At 38.9% G+C, this 16,950-nt stretch overlaps 1 protein-coding gene across 2 annotated transcripts in view; it reads right to left on the bottom strand.

Annotated features, from left to right (window-relative positions):
• The window catches only part of HPSE (heparanase), a 45,329-nt gene that overhangs the window by 11,857 nt on the left and 16,522 nt on the right, over positions 1-16,950 (bottom strand). For both annotated transcript variants that reach the window (XM_069092225.1, XM_069092233.1), the window contains 6 exons: positions 16,482-16,655; positions 11,558-11,723; positions 10,826-10,873; positions 9,015-9,108; positions 7,077-7,183; positions 3,179-3,293 (listed from right to left, as the gene is read on the bottom strand). In XM_069092225.1, coding sequence (XP_068948326.1) covers positions 3,179-3,293; positions 7,077-7,183; positions 9,015-9,108; positions 10,826-10,873; positions 11,558-11,723; positions 16,482-16,655 — 704 coding nt within the window. The remainder of the gene's footprint in view (positions 1-3,178; positions 3,294-7,076; positions 7,184-9,014; positions 9,109-10,825; positions 10,874-11,557; positions 11,724-16,481; positions 16,656-16,950) is intronic.

The following is a 16,950-nucleotide window of genomic DNA, read 5'->3' as shown; positions in this document are numbered from 1 at the left end:
TAGAACCCAGGTGTTACTGGCGTTGAGGCCAGCTCTCTGCCACTATACCAAGCTGCCTCTTGATTAAGAACACTTGTAGGATGAGGCCAGGTAGCACGACGAGTAAGAGCTCCGGCTCCAGTGTCGGGATGACCTGGGGATCAAATCCAGGCTCAGATACTCAGCACCACACCCAGAAATAACTGTCCATGTAACCTTGAGCAAGTTACTTAACCCCAATTACTTAAAAAAAAAAGAATACTTGTAGGAAATAGATAACTTCCACTTTTATAAGGTCATTGGTCAAAGAAGGACAGGCTCTAAATTACAATTAGACTTCTCGAAATGCATAGACCACTATAGATAAACAGCAAGTTTTCCAGGAAATCTACCCACAAGCCGCAGTATACTGACCTCAGTGTACTATTGATACCTGCTCTTTACTCTCTCTGGCATCTCTTAGCATTGTAGCAGACATCTTTACTTTTCTAGTTTGGAGAACTACAAGAATGGTCAATTGGGAGGAAGGTAAGACAAGACTAGAACTACATTTCTTACTTAACTTTAGATACAGTAATCAAGGGTTATGAGATTTTCAATGGCAAAGCCAAGGCCATGAACCATTCTCTAGTAAGTAAGTTGTCAAAGCATATAAATGAGCAGTTTTCAAGGGGAAAAAAATGCCGATAATTGACAATCATATGAAAGCCACTGAAAATCACTAATATGAGAAAAGTGAAAATTAAAACAACTCATCTCATACCTGTCAAACTCATGATAATTTTAAAAATGTAAAGCCAAGATTAGGGGGACTCACTTGCATACATGTGATTCATCTCCCTGACAAGACTCTAAGTTTCATAAGGGCAGGGGCCATTTTATTTTTCTTTTCATTTCTCTCAGCACCTATAACATGGGACACATATAAGCATTTAAGGGAGAAAAAAAATATCATGTGGCCTGAAAATGTTGGAGGGGCTGTGGAAAGATAGGTACACTAATGCATTCACTGTTAAAGCAGTTGTGAATTAATCCGAATGTTCATAAAACAGTTTGGAACTTTGTGAAAAAAGTGGTTAAGAAGTTAAAATGGGGGGGGGGGGGTGGCCAGGTGGCTCAGCGAGTAAGAGCACCGGCTCCAGTGTTGGGATGACCTGGAGATCGAATCCCTGGGCTCAGACACTCAGCACCACACCCAGAAATAACTGGCCATGTAACCTTGAGCAAGTTACTTAACCCCAATTGCTTAGGGGCGGCCAGGTGGCTCAGCGAGTAAGAGCACCGGCTCCAGTGTTGGGATGACCTGGAGATCGAATCCCTGGGCTCAGACACTCAGCACCACACCCAGAAATAACTGGCCATGTAACCTTGAGCAAGTTACTTAACCCTGATTGCTTAAAAAAAAAAAAAGAAGTTGAAATGGTTAAGATACCGTTAGACCAGTCCCTGCCCTTGGGGTGACAAATAGTGGAGGCTCAGTGGCCCGTGCAGCCCCACTACATGGCTTCCTCAGGAGCTCCTGGCCTGCAGATGTAGAGGAACCAAGTGACCATTCAGAGAGTAATTGCTTTTGCTTTAACCTGCTTGGATATGGATCATGGTCTTGGGTGGTCTTCCTGGAGTGTGTGGCCAGTTAGCCAGATCTTGTGGGGGCTGCAGAGAGGTGCCCTCCTAATAGCTCCTGCAGCTGTGGAAAAACCCCAGTGATTTGGGACAAAGCTCTCTCCATTCTAGAAGCAGAGTTTTACCATGGCAAAGAAAAAGTCAAGTAATTGACTGGCAACATGAGCAAGCAGAGGAAACACACACAGACCATAGAATCCCTTTTTGGGGACAAAAAGGATCAAAGCATGGAGCAGGAGGAAGATAGTGAAGTCAGAACTCCTGCATCAAAAGCCTCCAAGAAAAATATGAATTAGTTACAGGCCATGGAGGAGCTCAAGAAAGATTTTGAAAATCAAGTAAGAGAAGGGGAAGAAAAACTGGGAAGAGAAATGAAAATGATGCAAGGAAATCAGGAAAAGCCAGTCAAAGGTGTATTGTGCATAAACCCCAATGGAACAGGGGCTGTTTTATCTTTGGATTTGAATCCTCAGGGCCTGGTACTTAAGGAGTATTTGCTAATTGGTTAAATGAGGCAAAAGGCAGAGGGCAAGCTTCTGCATATACTAAAATATTCATAGCAGCATTTCCTGTGGTAGCTAAAAATGGTGACAAAATATGTATAACTTATATAAGATTGCTTGCTGTCTTGGGCAGGGAGGAGGAGGGAAAGGGAGGCAGAAAAATTTGGAACTCAAAATCTTTTAAAATGCTGAAAACTATTTTTACATGTAATTGGAAAAACTAAAGTACTACTAAGTGGGAAAAATTCAATAAAACCACCCATCCATCCATCTATCATCTATCTACATCTTTTTATGTAATTAATAAACAATAAACAGTGTGAGATCTTGAAAAAAATGGCAATAAAGCAGGCACTCATTGATTGGGGAATGGCTGAACAAACTGGTATATGAACACAATGGACTACCCTTGCATACAAGGAATTTGGAGAACCTTGGAAAGAATGATGCAGTCATATAAACAGAACCAAGAGAATAACATACACAATGACCACAAAATGTAAAAAAAAAACCAAAACATGAAGACACCAAAGTTCAGATCAATGAAATGACCAGTCATGATTCCATACCAACAATGAACCATATCTCTTCCTTTTCTTTAGAGCAGTGGGGGGTTACAGGTACGGAATGAGGGATAGGTTGTCAGACACAATCAGGGGGTCAGTATGTTTTACTCTACATCTTTGTTACAAGGAAGGGATTACTGGGAAATTACAGCAAAGTTGTTGTTTTAATCAATAAAATGCTAAGTTTTGTTTAAAGATAGAAAATCTGAGTATGATTTTTTTTCTGACTTGAAAATGTGGTTTCTTATTTTTGGAGATGGTTTTCAATATTCTCTTGGATTTACCTTATGCCAGTTAAAAACTATTAATTCTTTAATTTTAACAGAGGATAAACTTCAAATCACAAATATATGAAAAATACATTTCTGTTTCAAGTGCCTTCACAATTCTCTTTCACAATGACAACTCAGATAATCATGATGTGGTTACATGTTACTGAAGAGCTCTTTCTTAGAGTGGCTAGCTGCAATTAATTCACAAAAAAATGGGGAAGCAACAATCACTTACAGGTAAGGGATCAAAGTTTCCATCAACTAAGTGATAATTTCCAGCTCCAAAGAACACTTGTCTCATTACCACATCAATACCCATTTTGGCTGACAGACCTAATTTGTCCAACCACCTGTTGAAGAAAAAAACAAAGACTATTTTAAATAAATTAAAGAAATAAAAAAGACTTTTAAAAAGCAGAAGAAAAAAGAAAAAACTTGGTTTCAGTTATAACAGGAACAGAAAAGAAGCTAAGTGATATACATTATAGCTATCATTTGAATGATTAAATGCATGGAGAAAACAATTCAGTTTTGATTATGGCAGGAATAGAAAAGAAACTAAATGTTATAAATTACAGCTATCATTTAAAGGATTAAATACACGGAGATTTTAATTCTGATTTTTGTGTCATTTTCCTTTACATTACTGTGATCATTGTATATATTATTTTCTTGGTTCTTTTTACTTTGCTCTGCATCTGTTCATGTAGATCTCCCTAAATTTCTTTTAATTCCTTGTATTCCTCATACAAGGTCATTAGAATTACCTTTTCTCATTCTTTGATATTTCAATAGAAGTAAAAACTTTCAAGTTAGTGGATAAACTTTAGATGACTAATAAAAAGAAGGGGAATTCACAATTAGGGCCAGTCAATTGTCTACAATGTAAGTTGGGCAAATTCCTATATCTGGTAAATAGGGAAGTTCCCTCTCTTACCAACCCTATCATGATGTGAATTGAGTTTTGCTGCATGCATCAGCCAGGTAGCCAGTGGAGCTATGAGATGGTTAAGCCTGTCTCCCGGTGAGGAATGGAAGGGAAAAGGGAATTGCTTAGTCCAGTCAAACCTTCTCAAGCAAACAGTAACCTAGACCTAATCAGAGAATTTTAGAACTGGACAAATGGACTTTAGAGCTCATGTAGTTGCTTTTCCTCATTTCACAGGTAGAGAAACTGAAACTTAAAGAAATGAAAGGGAAGAATGGGGATTAGAAAAAATCTCTTGGGGGGCAGCCAGGTAGTACTTGTAAGTAAGTAAGAGCACTGGCTCCAGTGTCGGGATGACCTAGATATCGAATCCTGGGCTCAGACACTTAGCACCCACCCAGAAACACCTGGCCGCCTAACCTTGAGCAAGTTACTTAACCCCAATTGCTTAAAAAAAAAAAAAGAAAAAGAAAAAATCTCTTGGCTCCCGGAGCACTTTTCTCTAGTTACACATTTTACCCCAAACCACATTCTCTCAAGATTCTTTCTCTGATGAGAGAAGTCATTTTAATTTCAACATTATTTATGACTTTTATTTTCCACGACTTTTCCTATCAGTGGTATTGTTAGCATTCTTTGGCACTCAATAGAAAATTTCAGATAGGGCTTCCTTATTCATTTTAAAACAAATAATCTTGATCTCCCTGCATGATTATTTGTCCTGTTTTTAGAACCTAAAAAGAAAGTAGTACTTGGATACTTTGTCCAAGGACAAGAGAACTGTGATGGATTAACTCTTGGCAGGAATAATGACCCTCCAAGGAAGAGGAGTCCTTTAAGTGCAGAGGGCTTAGCTGAAGCCCATTTTATGTAAAAACAGTATTTTGTGGATCTTTGATCTTTGGGGGCCTCTCTTAACATTTTCTAAGACGATGATGGCACGATCATTATATTTGCAGTGTCCTGACACAATGGGTGACAGTAAGGATCCAAAAGGATGTTAGCAGGTTCAAACTGAATGTAATAAGAGGAAAAAACACAGATCAATTTAGTCTCATAGGGCATACAAAGAATCACCAACATAAGCATTAAATGGGGACAGGCATGGTCCTGAAAAAGATGGTGACAAGGAGAAGCAGTGGTTTAATGGATTGTAAGCTCTATAAGAGTCAACAGGGATTCCAAAAAATAAAATGGGGTCTTGGCATATATTAAGAAGGGCATAATTTCCAAGAATATGAAGGTGCCAGTTCTACTTTCCTCTGCCACCATCAGGCCTCAGCTGAAGTATTGTTCTGGGTAACATGGGTTAAGAAGGACATTGGTAAGGTGTGGAGTTAGCAGAAGAGGGCAACCAGGAGGGTGAAGAAGGGCCTTCAGTCTATATCATAAGGCAATCATTTGAAGAAATGGGACAAGTTTAAGCTAGAGAAGTCAAGTCTCAGAAAGGACATGATAGACATGCCCAAATATTTGAAAAGTCAGCCCACAGAGAAAAGATTTGAATGGTTCTGTATGGCTCCAGAAGACAGAGCCAGAAGCAAAGATCTAATTAGTGGGGGATGGCTGATAAAGTGCTGGTATATGATTATGATGGAATACTATTGTGCTGTAAGAAATGATGAATGTGATGCTTTCAGAGAAGGCCAGAAGACTTGTATGAACTGATGCAGAGAAGTAAGCAGACCCAGGAGAACAATTTACACAATAACAGAAATACTATAAAGACAAACCACTCTGAAAGACTTGAGAACTCTGATCAGTGCAATGACACACCATGATTCCAGAGGACCAATGATAAAGAATGCTTCCTGCCTTCTCACAGAGAGGGGATGAACTCAAGGTGCAGAAGGGGATACATTTTGGACATGGCTAATGTAGAAATTTGTTTTCTCTCATTATACACATTGGATAAAACAGGTTTGTTTGTTGTTTTTCAATAGGATGTAGAAAGGAAAAAACAGATTTTTGTTCATAGAAAAAAACTGAATTTAGTTAAAAAATTAAAGAGATCAGTTTGGGGTTGTTATCAGTTAAAACTTCCTAATAATTAGAGCTATGTCCCCCTCCCCAGTGGAATACCAAGAGAAGTTGGAGAATCCCTTGCTAAAAATATAATATCCTTTCATGTGTGGGTTGGACTAGGTGTCCACTGAGGCCCCTTCCTGCTTAATTTTTGTGATTCCATGATTCCTTGTTCAATGTCAGCCATCACACTATGAACTCTGGGTTGTTCTCTTAGAGAATACTTGGGTTTCTGGGCTCCTAAACCTTCTAGAGGTAGAGCAATAAGCAGCACTGGTCCTGGAGGCAGAAAAAAACTTCAGTTCAAATGCAGAGATTTACTAACTTGTGACCCTGGGCAAGTCACTTAATTGCTGACTGCCTCAGTTTCCTAAACTGTAAAATGGGGATAATAGCACTGACATCCCAGGGCTGTGAAAATGAACTGATATAAGATTTGTAAAATGTCCAGCATGTAATAGGCACTTAATAAATCTTATGTGTGCAGATGGAAACATTTTCTTTCACTTTATTTTTTCTTTTGCAACATAGCTAATGCAGAAATATATTTTGCATGACTTCACATATATAATGCATATTGTGTTTCTTTCTCAATGGGGGGAGGGGTGTAAAGGAAGGGAATTAGGAATTGAAAATGATTTTTTAAAATGTTTATTTCCTTCCCTTACCTCCAGAAAAGAGGCTTTTTAGCCCAGCACATGCATCCCAGGCATAGACCTTTTTTCTGTGTATACGTGTATGTGTATGCATATATGATATGTTTATGTATATGTACATATATGTATATATGCATACATACCCCACCCACCCCACAATACATGCATATAAGCAATGTTCTCAAATTCAAAACTTTTAGATACACTATTTTTCAGTGCCGTTACTTAGAGGAGTGAATCTTTTGCTTATATATGGCATATATTAAAGCACAAAAATGTTTAAAAGCGTGGATATTTTTCTTGTAATAACTAACTACTTTTGAATCTATATAATAGGTACAATCAATCCATTGTCCCCATCCAAATCTGTGATTAAGCATATTGCATTGTCCTCCACCATAAAGGGCACCCTTTGTACAGGTTTTTTGGCAGAAAGGGTAGGTGTGGGAACATAGTGTAATTTGAGACCTGGCAATCTTGGTGTTTGTCCCTAACTTGCAATGAATGAGCCTTGTCATACTCACATAAAACCAGCGGTGTAAGTATCAGACAGCTTGGGAGCCCCCCCTCCGTAAGCTGAGCTTGTTTCTCCCAACCAAACCTTCTTGCCAGGTCTCGTCTCATTCACGACCTACAGAACAGAAAAATCAATGAGGTGACTGCAAATAAAAATAACTGAGGTCTATGATTTATGATATGAAACATCCCTGTGGCACATTACATAAGCTCTAATATCATGAATTGCAGGCTTTTCAGAAACACTGCTTATAATACTGTAAGAAAAAAAATATCCTGAAAATACTCTGTTTTGGGGTAATGTTATTTGTAAACTACTCACTTTTATTTCATTACTTAGGAATGGGGAGAAAGGGCATATAAAGGAACTTGTGTTACAACCCACAATATAATTACAGTATCACAGAATTATAGGATATTTTAAAATTTTTTCTTTTTATTTTGAGTTCCAAATTCTCTTTCTCCCTCGAACTATAGCATCTTAAAGTGGGAAGGAATATTAGAAGCAGTCCTAGCTTCTTTCTCCCTCCCTCCCTCCCTCCCTGGTTTCCTTCAAGTTTCAGCTTGAAGGCATTTTACCACAGTTTTTCATAAAGCATTTCTCGATCCCCCTTAATGCTAGAGCTTTCCCTTTGTAATTATCTCTAATTTATCCTGCCTATATCTTGCCTGTATGTAGCTTCTTGCAGATTGTCTCCCTCATTAATCTGTCTTCTCAGCTTATCACTCAACTGAAATTGCTAGTCATCTGGACTTTTGTCTCCCCACTAGACTTCCATGACTCTGGAGGAGAGAGTGAGGCTGGGGACTTTGCACAGCTCTGCCTCAGTGAAATCCAAGTCATGTGCAAGTCAAGACATGGCCTCCAGATGTCCTTGATCTTCTTTGAGAATGAAGGATGAATATCACTAGACTGTGAGCTCCTTGAAGACAGGGGCTGTCTTTTGCCTTCCCCAGTCTCCCCATGTCTCAGCACAGTGCCTAGCACATAGCATGTCCTTAAAAAAGGCTTGCTTTGGGGCGGCCAGGTAGCACAGCGAGTAAGAGCACTGGCTCCAGTGTTGGGATGACCTGGGGATCAAATCCGGGCTCAGATACTTAGCACCACACCCAGAAATAACTGGCTGTGTAACCTTGAGCAAGTTACTTAACCCTGATTGCTCATAAAACAAACAAACAACTCAGAGATAGCTATTATGTCCTCCCCCTCCCCCCTCCCCCCCACTTCCCAGTCTTTCTTCTTCAGGCTAAATATCTCTAATTTCTTCAACTTGTTCTCCTATGGCATGATCCTGAGGCCTTTTGCCATCCTGCATGTTCTCCAGCTAATCAATGTCTTTTAAAAATATTTTATTTTATTTTTAATTTATGAAATAAAACAAGCATTTCTATAACATAGTGGAAATTTAAAGATGATTGCACATGAAATTGCAAACCTATTATGTATGATTTGCCATTCCTTTTAAATATATAATAAAATTATCATGTACATTTCTTTCTATTTCTTCTCCCTGGCCCCCTGTCCCCCAGCCTAGAGATGGCTCCCATTAGACACAAATATGCATATCCATGTAAAATTATTCTAAACATACTTCTAATCATCACGGCTTTCTCTGGATGCAGATAGCATGTCTTTTCTACAATGTCATTTCTACAACATGGTGCCCAGCCCTACAGATGGCATCTGCAGGCACGGCAGTGCTAGCCCCTCCCTAACCCTTCTTCAATCATGCATTCAGTAGGAACAAAGACTCTCTGAGGAACTTGTTTTTGTAGTGAATCAGGGAAAATTTGACCTATGAGTGTATTAGGCAACCATCTGATAGCAATGTTGGAAATATTTCTTGATTTGTGAGAAATTTGCATTTTTAACCAATAAACTTAGAATATGCAAGTCTACAAAATACAGACCGTTTTTGCTTTCATTCTATAAGAGAAAAAAGTACCTGAAAAACTTTTTGAACTGAGAAAATGAATGTATCCAACACTTCAGGGTTTAAAAAATCCTCCTGGGTAGCATTTCGTCCATCCAGATAGTAGCTGAAACACACACACACACACACACACACACATACATGTAATGTATGCAGACAGATAGTAGCTGAAACACACACACATACATGTAATGTATGCAGATTTTTTAAAAAGTAGAGATATTTTTATTTTTACAGAAACCAGCCATGTTTACCCTTCTACTTAATATCAGAACGTGGGCATTTCATAATTTTTTCCCCTAATTTAGCACAAGGAAGAGACTGAGACTTGGGAAAGCACACTCTATTACATCCTATTACCTGGAAAAAATTAGCTAATTTTTAAATTCTGAAATGAGATAAAGATATCATTGTTATAAAGGATGTCCTGCCTGAAAGTCTTGGTGCGTTTAAAGTGGTTAGAACTTAAACACTCTCATAGCTTTAAAACACACTAAGACTTTTGAGACAACCTGTATAACTGCTAAGCATCCTTTCTGATAAGAAGATGATATTGTGGCCATCCATGTATGACCAGCCAAGTCACAGGAAATCACTTTGGGTTTAATTTAAAGCACAATTATCTTTCCTAACCTCATTATTTTTAAATTTATTAATCATTTATTCATTTACCAAACATGTATGAAGTGCTTTCTATGTATGAGGTCCCATTCTAGGCACAGAGGGAGATACAGAAGTAAATTAAAAGGCATAGGCCTCCAAAAAGCAGATGAGAACTTCCTCCTTTTTTCTTGGAGATGGGGACTCTGGGTCCAGAACACTGAAGGTGCTCTTGGTTTCCACTGACTGGCTTAATTGCTGTTTCTCTTTTTGATTCTTTGCTATGGGGGATGGTTCTCAGGATGGGAAAGGGAGGAGGGTTATATATGAAAATGAAGGTGCTGCTGCTGTTTGCTGTTTGTCCTTCATGCTCAAAGAGGACCGTGACATCATGGAGGTGATGCCATGATATGCAATTGAATAGGATTTAAGTGAGGAAGGCTGTGCAAGGTCACCAGCCTCACTTTCTCCTCCAGAGCCATCTGGGTCCAATGGTCAGATACAGATCAAGACAACTGGAGATGGCCCAGGATACAGTGGGTGGCCATGGCCTTTTCAAGCTAAAGTCTTTAACAGGTCTCAGTTCGACTGAGGCAGCACCCATTCAGTGATTAAGGCTTAAAAAATGAGGCAAAGAAGAGCCTCTTTAAAACAAAATAAATCTGGGAGGGGAAGACCCTCAGGAAATGAAGAGGAGGCAGAAACAAAAGACATGGCCTTTGCCCTTGGAGAGTTTCTAATCTTTCTATTCTTCCTAAGCCAAGGTACTGCACTGGGTACCCATGACATAGAAAAAGGCACAGAGGAAAGCCTCCAACATTCTGGATACAGACGCCATGGCAGTTACAGGAGGGGGCTGTGGGATCATGGATGCGCTGGAACACGGAAATACCCTAGCACTTATCATGGTGCCTTGCAGACAGCAGGTGATTAATAAGTGTGGAAACCAAAATGACTAATATGGAAATCATATTTTCACAGTGTAACCTATAGCAGATTGCTTGCATTTCAGGAAGGAGTGTGGGAGGGAGAGGGATAGAATTTGGAACTCAAAACTTTCCCAAAATGTTAAAAATTATTTTTATGTACAACTGGAGAAAATAAAAATATTATTAAAAATAAATGTAGAAGTAACTTCTACATGAAATATAGAATAAAAGATTAGGATCACAGATGACAAGTAATCTTTCTTTAATAGTAATAAGAATAGAAATTATACTTACTGGTGCCACGTGATTGCATCAATTACTCCTCCCCCGACATTCAGGAAGCTAAAAGCAAATAGCCATCATTATACCATTTCTCAGCCCTCGTGTGAAATGCTGGAATTGGTTTCTAATGATATTGATTAACAAATCCAGTCAGTGAGTTGGTTATTAAATCTGAAAATAGAATCAAGACCATTCCAGAGGTATTGAGGCAGCTAAGCAGTACACAGTGCATGGAGGTTGGACTTGTAGTCATGAAGTCCTGAGTTCAAATCTGTTCTTAGACACTATCTGAATGACCCTGGGCAAGTCACTTAACCTCTGTTTGCCTCAGTTTCCTCATTTGTAAAATGGGTATAATAATAATAGCACTTTCCTTCTAGGCTTGTGAGGAGCAGATGAGATAATATTGGTAATTATTTCGTAAACTTAAGGGCTTCAGTAGAGAGAAATGGCCCTAGGAATTTGGGGACAGACACTCTGTATTAATGTTATTGTGATGGTGATTCTCTGGTGATCTCTGTAGACTTGCCAAAGCCTGGCCTGACCTCAATTGTCTCACTTCAGCAAAGTCTCTAACTGAGGAGGAATTCCCATATGCTTCTCATTTCCTCCAGCTCTAATAAAGTGGAGACCCCTGTACTCCCTGCAAACAGAGAAGCCTTCTTACTTCTAGCAAATGGTTGCACCAGCCTGAGCCTGGGTCTTTGGTTCCTCTAGGCAAAAAAGAAAAAAAGCCTTTCTTACCTCCTTAGCATCTTCTCATTGTTCTTCCGAAGTTGACTGATATCAGGTCCAAAGAGTTTTGTATTTTTAAAATATGTTTTTAGAAGTGAATGAAATTTAACAAAGTCTTTTCCTAGTTGAGACCCATTAATATAAATGCCAGATTTCTTCCTGAAACTGTTGGGTTCTGAAAGACAACAATTCTCCATATGTAACTGCTAATCTCCAAAATGTATATCTTCCATAAAGACAAGAAGATTTCTAGATTTTAAAGACTATAATCTCTTTTTAAAAAATTGTAACACAACATAGTCAAAATGAACTACAAAGAAAATATTATCTACCTGCGAAATCCAATGTATGACCAGGGAAAACTGGGGAGTAAAAGAATGTTCTTAGGTCCCCAAAATGGAAAAGAATTTGAATTTAAAAGCTTCTATTCAAAAATGCATAAACTCTTTAAGAGGACTAAACCTAATCTCTGGATTTCATACTTAGCATCTACAGTATAGTCAAAATTGAGTTCAATCATCTAGCTAAAAGGTTGACCTTAAGAGTGAGTTGACTGATTGTTTGGGGGTTCAATAAATTAAGGGTACTCGGAGGGCTGAAAAGTTAATTTGGAGTAGCATACATCATTATTCCTCTGGCATCATGTTTGGTCATTGTGTTGATAAAATTTCCTAAATCTTTCAAAATTATTTGTTTTTATAATTTTTTGGGGGGGGAGAGAGGGTTAAATTTTTCTCTTAGTTCTCAGAACTTTCTTTCTTTTGCTTCAGTTTATACAAGTCTTCCCAGGCTTTTGTGAAACCATTCTTTTTATGATTTCTTTTAATATTCCTTCACATTGATATATCATAATTTTTTTCAGTCATTCCCCAAATGATGGAGATCCCCTTAGTTCCTTTCTCTTTGCCACCACAAAACATCGATGAATACTGTTGTGCACACAAGTCCTTGTCCTCTCCAATCTCTTTGAGGTATAGACCTGACAGTGGCATTTCTATGGCAAAGGCTATATTCTATCACCTCCTAACAGAAAGGTGATGGATTAGGTATAGAATGAAACATACATGTTTGGTCATGGCCAATGTGGGAACTTGTTTTGCTTGACTATTTGTTACAAGGGCTTTTTTTTCTTCTTTTTTTGAGTGGAGAAAAAGGAGGCAGGAGTGAGAGAAAATAAACAAGTATTAGTTGGAAAAAATCAATTAAAAAACCAGTTTGGGCACATGGAGAAAGTAATGGGCAGGGATGTCAGAATCTTTGGAAAGAATACTGGACATGAAATCAGAAAAAATCAGAAACCCAAGGTTCCGTTTCTGGCTCAGACATTGGGACCTAGATTCTGTGTCCCAGTTTCCTTATAGGGATAATGGAACACTACCTCCCTCAGTTTGCTATTTGGAAAGTCTTTTGCCAACCTTATGCTATGAAAGTGCTTTTACTTAGACAATCAGGATAACACGAAAGTACTAATGGCTGGGAATAATGGGAAGTTTTTGGATGGATGGGGAAAAGGGAGGGGAGGAAACGCTCAATTAAACTTCATCTATTTTTCCCAAGGAATGTGATCTGATATCTGTCACTCCTGGTTTGGGCCACTACAGATCAACTTCCGGCCTAGGTCTTCCATGACTGACCTATGCAACATGAGAGCATAAGCTGCATTCATTTCAGGGTATTGGGTGGTGGAAAGAACATGAGGTAACAAATCAGGAGGCCTGCATTTTCTTCCTAATTAGGTCACCAATTGGCTTTGTGACCTTGGTCAAGTTCAAACCTTTCTGAGGTCTCCAAGTGTCTCTCATCTGTAAAGTGTGTGTGTGGCTAGAGTAGATGAATCTTGGGTTTATCCCACTGTTACCCTGATTAGCCACATTATATAACAGATAAGTGTGACGCAGTATACATTTTTTTTAACCACAGGCATCTGCTGGTGTATTACCCTTCCCGTGCTGGCATTGAGCCCTCCCTTATAACAAAGAAAAGTAGGCAGGCAAAACTAACCCACAAAGCAAGTGCATCTGATAGCTTATGCAACATTTTGCATACATAGTTCCTCACTTTGCCCTCAAGAGATGTGAAATATATTTTCTTATCTCTTCTCTGAGGGGTACCTAGATGGTGCAGTGGATTCAGAGCTGGTCCTGGAGTTGGGAAGACCTGAGTTCAAATCCTTGCTCAGACACTAATTGTACGACCCTGGGCAAATCATTTAACCTCTGCCTGCCTCAGTTTTCCCAACTGTCAAATGGGGATAAGAACATAGGGTTGTTGTGAAGACTGATGAATTTAATATCAGTAAAGTTCTTAGCACAGTGCCTATGAAAATGTTTTTTCCTTCCATTTCTTTCCCCACAAAGATTGGACAGTGCAAGTGATTGGATTTTGACTCTCAGTATTGTTTTCACCAATATTATCATCATCATGATATAAATTGGTCTCTGGTGCTAATTTTTTCTTTTTTTGCTGTTTCAATTCCTAGAATTCTTCCCAATTTTTTTTTTCAGTTCCTCATGTCATCTTTTATGGTATAATAGTGTTCCATTACATTCATACACCATAATTCGCTGAGCCATTCCCCAACTGAAAAGCATCTACTTGGTTTCCTTTTTTTAAACTACTACAAAAATGCTGATATGAATATTTTGGAGATATGACCCCCTTTTCTGTCTTTGACATCCTTGATATACATGTTCAGGAGTGGGATCACTGAGTAAAAGTGGATAAACAGTTTAGTGACTTTTCTCACATAATTAAAAATTATTTTCCAGAACTGTTGGACCAGTTCCCAGCTCCATCAGGGTATTACTGTGCATGCCTTCTGAAAATCCTTCAAAATCAATTATTTCAATTTTTATTATCTTTGTCAATTGGATAAATATGGGATAAAATGTCAGGGCTGTTTTAATTTGTATTTCTGTTATTATTAGAGATTTGGACTTTTTTCATGATTGTTGTCAACTGATTGGATATGTGGAGTGGATGAGACTGAGGAATTGAAGGAGGCACTGGTGTTGTGAGCCTGGATGACCCAGAGGATGGGGGTAGCCTCAAATTGTAAGAGAGCTTGGAATGAGGAAGGAAGGAGTTGGAGTTTTGTGTTTTTTTGGCCATGTTGAATGGCCATGGGATGTCTACTTATCTATTTTGAAAGGTCCAACAAGCATTTGGAGATGTGGGATAGGAGCTCAGAAGAGAGATTAGGGCTGGATAAATAGATATTGGAATTATCTGAATGGAGATGATTGTTGAATCTATGTTTGCTGAGTGAGAGAGTATAGAAAGGAAAGAAGTGAGATGGCCCAGCATAGGGCCTTGGGGACACACCTAATTAGTGGGCCCGTCATAAGTGAAGATCCAACAAGAGAGATTGAGAAGGAATGGTCGGACAGGAGAAGAGAGAGAGAGACAGAAAGAGAGAGAGAGAGAGAGAGAGAAAGAAAACCAAAGGAAAAGAGAGAACAAAATAATCAGCAGTGTTATATATAGCAAATATATATCCAAGGTATATCAGCAGAGAGGTCAAGGATAAGAACTGAGAAAAAGTATTTTTTTTTTTGTTAAGAGATTGGTGACTTTGGAGAAGCCAAGTTTAGTTGAATGATGAAGTGGGAAGTGCTGTGGGTTCAAGAGAGTGAGAAGAGAGGAAGCAGAGGCATTGAGTTTTCAAGGAGTTTATCAGAGAAGGAAAAGAGAGGAATGGGATGAAAGCTATCAGGGATGTAATCTAGGTGCAAAAAGCCAACACAAAGAATCAGCAGCAACTTCTTCAGGCAGATCAGCACAGTAAACACAGAGGTCGGAAAGTTATGCTCAACTGAATCAATGCTGTATCTTTGCTGAATACCTTTCTGCAATGTGACTAAGTAAACATCTTTTTGGATGGAGTCCATTCTTAGGAGGACTACAAGTGTCTCATTTTGTTCCAATTCCAAATTTAAGCACTGGACTTACCTGAATCAGGCTGGATCTGTAACAGAAAAGCTAACCATTAACGTAATATCTAGAACCAATTCCCTAGCAGAGATCAGGGCTTTCTGGCATATGCATATGCTCCTTTGGAGGAGAGAAATAAAGCATAGGATGCCATCTGGCCCTAAAGAAAGAGTGAATTCATACTAAGGACCCCAAAAGGGGTCCTTAAGAGCAGGAGAGGATCAGGGTACTCAGGTTTTCAGGTGCTGGGGGTGAGGTAGGGAGTGGAGGATGCCATGTCAAGGAGGAGAAAAGATGGAATAATGGAAATAAACTGCCTACTTAAAAGTTTTGTTGAGTGTCAGCTATTAGTGGCTCTGAAAACCAAAGGATCTTTCTAAAAATAGGAGATGTGGAAGTTGCTGGTCCCAGCTAAGTAATTCTCCAGCCAAGCAGAACATAAAATGGGGTCAGCAGTGGTTCCAAGAAGATATAGGGAAATTGTTTTCTATAAGCAATTTCAAAAGGCATCTCTATCCAACAGAAAGGAAAATTATATAAGCACCTGGCTGGCACAGTGGATAGAGCGCTGAACCTAGAGGCAGGAAGACCTGAGTTCAAAGCCAGTTTCAGACACTTACTTGGTGTGTGATGACCTAAGTCACTAAACTGCTGCCTGCCTCAGTTTCCTTGTCTGTAAAATGGATACAAAAATAGCACCTTCTCTCCAGGGTTTTTGTGGGGATAAAATGTATAAAGCACTTTGTAAACTTTAAAGAGCTATATAAGTATTGGCTATTATCATAATCAAGCAAATTGTGTTGTATGATGCCAAAGAATACTCCCTGAGGGAGGGGGAAACAAGGGAGGGAGGAAGGGAAGGATAGAATTTGGAGCTCAAAACTTTTTTTTTAAATGTTAAAAAATCATTTTAAGATATAATTAGGAAAAATAAAATATTATACATAATAGTAATATAAAAAGAATACTCCTTGATTAATTAAATGTTCTGTGTACTTACCATTGCCAAGTTCCCAGAAAATGTCATACTTCTGGGAGGTACAATAATCCAAGAACAATTTGGCATTCGAGCTATCCCACTGCAAATTGCTTGTCCTTGTTAAGGCATTGATGCCAAAGATCAGGTCCAGGCCCGAACACTTGGCAAAGCTGTATAGCATATCCACTGTGCTTTCTGTATCAACAAAAACATAATTTAATAGTGAATAATCTGGTCACTAGAGTAAAAAGAACCTGAAAGTATGCCCTACATAAGGCCTTATTTCCATCATATCATCAAACCTTTTGAATTACAGACCCAATAAGTGATAATAATCGCTTATAAGAAAATGATCACTTGGGGCAGCCAGGTAGCACAGCGAGTAAGAGCACTGGCTCCAGTGTCAGAACGACCTGGAGATCGAATCCCGGGCTAAGACACTTAGCACCCACCCAGAAACACCTGGCCGTGTAACCTTGAGCAAGTTACT

Source organism: Petaurus breviceps, unplaced genomic scaffold (assembly GCF_028583685.1).
Source record: "Petaurus breviceps papuanus isolate PSGF00001 unplaced genomic scaffold, PetGlider_PUasm1.0 126, whole genome shotgun sequence".
Lineage (NCBI taxonomy): Eukaryota > Metazoa > Chordata > Mammalia > Diprotodontia > Petauridae > Petaurus > Petaurus breviceps.
Note: the sequence above shows the minus strand (reverse complement) of the source record. Positions and strands in the feature narration are given on the sequence as shown.